The sequence below is a fragment of the Sphaeroforma arctica genome (genome assembly GCF_001186125.1).
Source record: "Sphaeroforma arctica JP610 unplaced genomic scaffold supercont1.2408, whole genome shotgun sequence".
Taxonomy (NCBI): Eukaryota; class Ichthyosporea; order Ichthyophonida; genus Sphaeroforma; species Sphaeroforma arctica.
Window position 1 is genome coordinate 1,624 of NW_014038150.1, and position 5,169 is coordinate 6,792.

Below are 5,169 nucleotides of genomic sequence, written 5' to 3' on the forward strand. Positions count from 1 at the left end.
CGTACTAAACCTACTTTTTATTGTCTTATTTGAATTTGGTTGGTTTGCTCCACAACACTAGGATCAAAATTAATCTATGTTGAACGCTGAACGTCGCTGCGCAGTAATACCAGGTAGACACAAATCCCGGTTGATCCGATTGTAAATCTGGGACCGCCATAAAATATTACTCCAACTGCTGATGCACTACATATACCGAATCAGTTTTTTTACTCGTGCTTTAATATGTTGCGAATCCGATACGCTTCATCTTCAAATTACGTTCACTGTCTAAAATTTATTCAATAGTGGTTTACGTGCCGCCGTGGAGTGCCTTCGTTTACCACAAGATATTCCCTCGGCACAGCGTAACCACCATTAACACAGCAAACAATACTCCCTCACTCACCATCGTCACTATCTTCCTCACTCATCGGCGCCACACTACCTACAATCTCTACCTCAGAATTGCGTGCTCTCTTTCCCCCCTCATTGCCCTCGCTGCTCCGCCTCCTTTTTTTTTCTCTCCCTTGAACAGGCGTCTCCTCTTGCTCGTCGTCGTCGTCGCTGTCGTCGCCATTCTCACTTCGAGCTCCCTCGCTTTCGTCTCCCGATTCTGATGATTCGTAGTTTTCATCGAATTCCTCCGGACAGTCCGAGTCTGCGTCGGAATCGGAATCTCTTTTCCTATTGGGATTGAAGTCTGAATCGGCAGCAGAGTCCTCACTGTGAAATAGTGAAGTTTCAAATCGGTGGTAGAGTCAGATTGATACACCCTTATTCCGTTGACGATTCTATTTTTACTGAAGGGTCTCTTGTTCGAGAAAAATAATATATGCTTCCAGGTCGACAATGTACTGGACACAAATCTGACATATACTGGAATACATAATACACTCTGGCTACAAGTTTAGCGTAGAACGGTGCTAAGAAAATGACCGGTTCAAATATGACCATTCGTGGCTATGCAGTAAAGAAACACGCGCCGAAATGCTGAGCAATTTACAACCTGTCGTCCGATCCATCTTCGAGTTCACCAGCGCCATGCTGAGCCTTATTGGGTGCTTCGGATGTTGCAGGCGCGGTGCCAGACTTTTTTTCTTCAGCATTATTTGATAGTCGTCGTTTTCTCTTATTCCTGCAAGTGTCCAGTAACAGTCGACAGTAAATCAGCCACAACAAAAGACTGAACTATCCACGAGGCCTCTCCCAAATGGTGATATATTCATAGCCAATAGACAAGCACGTTGGTCGATACTGATGCATTGCAGTGATATCAGTGTGTAAGAAATGGGTATGCACCACAAGCGAATCAAACATGTACAAATAGGCAACTATCAATCAAATATTTGAAATCAAGTCGCGTATCTACCCACTGCGTCAATAAAACATATTGTAATTCTCAGCAGGTCAACATACCACTTTTTAAAAGATTGTATTATATAGCTGACATAATTTGTGTCGCTCGAATCAAACATCTCCAAATTTATATCCTCTTCTTCTACAGGCTCTTCGCCAATACCGTCTTGCAGTGCGGTTCCAGCGGTATAGCTTATGGCCAAGCTGAATGTCCGACTGAATAAGAAATAAAATTTAGTGAGAATTTTATACAATTGTCATTCGTTTTCATCAATCAATCACTACACTTTGAGTGAAGAAAATGAGTATGTTGGAGTTGCATCAGAGAGGCAACCCTTCTGAAACTCAAGGTTGTATGGTCTTCATGATGGAACTTGTACTAACGAGAATGTGAGAGTGTCGCATAGAAAATTGTGCGAATAAAAAGTAAGATGAAATAACCAATCTGATTTGCAGCCCACTGATTATGTGAGTTGGTCTAGTTGTTTTGGAATGTTTGTAAACGTACTTTGTGCAGCGTTGTAGAACGGGATAGCTGAGCATAAGCTATTAAGACAACCAGACGAGAGAGACTCTAGCGTATACATGAGAATACAAATCGTACATACTTTGATCCAGATGAAGCCATCTCCATGCCCGTGATGCGATTGTACGATATGAAGAAGGTTGGTGTCTTCAAGCCAAACAGAATTCCATCTGAGAGCGAATACAGAGCACCCTCTTTCACTTTCAGGTGACATTTTGCGTAAGTTCTCTTGATCTTTAAGGGGCTGAGAGTGCCCACAATATCGGGTGTATGACACACCGGTATCCCGCTAGCTTGAGTTAGCATGTTGCTAATAATCTCGTCATTGGCACCTTGCGCAACCTGTTCCAACACCAATTGATGAGATTTGAAATTAAATCTAATTGATGAGATTTGAATCACGTATAGCCTACCTGCATTTGTTTCATCAAGCATCTGAATAACATTCATATCCTTAAAGATACTTGATCATGACCAACTCGCATAACTTCAGGGTCAACTTACGCTATCAGCGCCCCTCTTCTTATCCACGACACGAACTGTGTTTGGCAGTTTGGCGGGCATAGTAAAGCAAAAGAGAGGCTTATGTAGATCGTCTCCAAAACCAACGTACGTCCACACAGGTTTAACTTTATCAGGCGTGTCCACACAGACCAACAGGGTAATCTGAGCGTTAGGTGGTCGACTAGTACGGATCAACTCGAGAGATAGTCAGTGATTAAATCGATGCAACATCCAGAGACAGACTTTACTATGGATACAAGATTGAACTGTAAGTGGTCTTTGAGGAGGTCATTCTTGACAAGAATCGAGCAGCTAGAGTGATGCTAATCAAATCTCTATTCCAAAAAAGAATGGAGTCGCTATACACAGAGGTTTTCACGTCTCAACTCGTATTCACATCAAACATGCATGCTACCGGCGTGTAGAAGAGGTGCGCACATACCTTTGTGTACATGGCGAGAGGCTCACACAGATTCATAGGAGCGCCTGGAGCGTTCACATATATAGTCGTGTCGCCGAAGAACATGTCCTTTTTCTTGCGGAAGGGGACCGTAAAGCTTACATCGCTGATAGATGATGCGAAAGATATAGGATTTGCTACCACCACCGCACCTACAGCCGGGCTCTCCACATTCGTTGGCGAGAGCGTTTTCGCAACCGTTGCCGACGTCTGATGTTGACATAATGAAATGAAAATAAAATCCTAACGAGAAACTGATAAGCTTGCGTGGCCGCCCCATTTGTGCACCTAAATCACGAATAGACCCATATTTGCCAACGCACCTTGAAATGTACAACACAGTAGTAGGGCACAAAGAGGTACTCTGTAACCTTGTTGGCGACGGACCACATGCAGCGAGCACGGTCACCGCGCAACTGACAGAATAAATGCATAACCCTCGCAGAGAACACTCACCTTGTCAGACTCGAGCCTCTTCATTGCTTGTTTAACTACATCAAGCATTTGTTCTAACCATATCTGACCCTGTGAAGCGGCAAAGTATAGCCTTATCTTGAGTACACTATCAGCAAACCCGCAACACAACCAAAACGATATCATCCAATAACGGTCATACATTTACCTACAGGATGAATGGCCAAATGTAAAGGTATAGCCATCATCGTTTTGGATGGAACTTTCTAACCGCAAGAGACCCACAAAACCAGAATGAGACTATTCTTTACAGCAGCCTGATTTTTTTCTTCCAGTATACTAACGTATTCGTTCTGAATATTTTAGACTCATCCACCACTTTTGCCTTACATATACGAAGCTGCAAAATGATGCGTGAGTATAGCATGGAGTTAAGCAAAAGAGTGAAAGCGTGGAGATATCTTGAAGAGAGCACTTACAACGACACTGGCCCCGTCGTGAATTCTCAATATCTTCTCCTTCTCTCCATCATTGAAGTAAGAAGGAAGATCCAGCTGAGAATACAGAATAATATGTGCCGTTAGATGGGTGAGTTGATCAGACATTCGCAATATATTCTCATTTCCGCTTTTCTCAGAGTCGCCTACATACACTACTTTGCCTTCAGCTCGTTTCACCATGGTAAGTAGGTTCTCTCCGATACTTTATCGTAAATGGCTGCGATAAATTCTAGATAAACATAGGTATCCTATTGTGTCCAGAGGAAAAAGCTATACCTCCAGGCTTTGTTTATAGATACTTTTCATAGAAACGCTCCGTTTTTATTTGAAGTCTGAATACTTACACATAACTACGTATCAATACGGCGCACGCTTATTAAAAATTATCGGCGCAACTGAGTGACACATGACTTGCAAACGCTCGACTTAGTCCCACTCGCCAATTATTTGTCAAGTGGTCCAGCATACGATCACAGAGTGCTGGTGAAATAACGCTACATACCGGCATCATGTATTTATCCATTGAATGTTTAGAGATTCTATCGAGTGTAATTCTCCCCTAGTTTCTCAGTTCAGTACTTCACGCATTAACGTGCAAAGTACTTTAAAACTAAAAATAAGATTAGTTAGATGTACTTGTCCTGTACAGGCTGTACTGTAGTACTGCTCTGTTATTTCCTTTGTATGTTCCAGTATTTTTTATTTTTTATATCTAGTAAAAATTTAGAATATGAAGTCTCCCGATATTTTGGCGGGACCGGAAAAAGACACTTACCACTACTAATATTTAAATACCTGAGTAATGAGTTCCAGACTTCCACAACGGTATTAATACCAAACAACCAACGACCCAATAACAAACGTGCGGGATGCTGCTTACATAACAATTAACAACAAGTACTTGTTCTATTTTAGAAGTTGAAACCGGGTAGAAATACTAAACAACATCAAGTTAAAAATCAATCAGAATCACATGCTCTACATGCATATTGCACACGCAGTAAAAGCTGTACAATGACCGATATACCTTGCATTAAAAAATTGAACACTGAACGAAGTAGAAGAGTCATTTAGGTCTCTTGAGCCAACATATTTGTGATTTTTTTTTAAAAACAGTGACGCGACTTGCAAGTTGCAGCCTGCGAACTATACTGACGTACGTGCGCATATTCAATTCTTCACCACGTAAAATTATAAGCTTGACCTAATATTGTAGCCGAAATAAAAAATTGTAATCAATAAGCTAACTCCGCGCGCACGATACTTTGGAAGCTGATGTATATTTTAATCCAGTAGTGCATCTATTATATCAAACTCATACACCGTGATTATCAATTTCACACACAGTAGCAGAATACTATCAGAGTCGCATATTGTTGTAGCGATGGAAGCGAACACACCATACACACACACACACACACACACAC

The 5,169-nt window shown here is 41.7% G+C and overlaps 1 protein-coding gene across 2 annotated transcripts; it reads right to left on the reverse strand.

The window, feature by feature from the left end:
- Nucleotides 1-4,403, reverse strand: SARC_12573. Of its 2 annotated transcripts, XM_014293319.1 has the most exons (9): nucleotides 4,245-4,403; nucleotides 3,722-3,796; nucleotides 3,285-3,353; nucleotides 2,811-3,038; nucleotides 2,369-2,530; nucleotides 1,947-2,206; nucleotides 1,399-1,554; nucleotides 989-1,117; nucleotides 1-705 (listed from the first exon to the last, which is right to left on the reverse strand). In XM_014293319.1, exons 1-9 carry the CDS (start codon nucleotides 4,263-4,265, stop codon nucleotides 381-383), a joined length of 1,425 nt encoding a protein of 474 aa, XP_014148794.1. In that variant the 5' UTR covers nucleotides 4,266-4,403; the 3' UTR covers nucleotides 1-380. The 2 variants fall into 2 exon arrangements, with proteins under 2 accessions (XP_014148794.1, XP_014148793.1); XM_014293318.1 differs by lacking the exon at nucleotides 2,369-2,530.
- Between the last annotated feature and the right edge of the window lie 766 nt (nucleotides 4,404-5,169).

Bases quoted from the DNA above. Each gene is read 5' to 3' on its own strand.
- SARC_12573 (XM_014293319.1), bottom strand. From the start codon at position 4,265: ATGGATAAATACATGATGCCG. The intron at 3,797-4,244 runs GTATGTAGCGTT...CTGTATTCTCAG, and splicing joins TGGATAAATACATGATGCCG to CTGGATCTTCCTTCTTACTT. The intron at 2,531-2,810 runs GTATGTGCGCAC...CCTAACGCTCAG, and splicing joins CTCTCGCCATGTACACAAAG to ATTACCCTGTTGGTCTGTGT.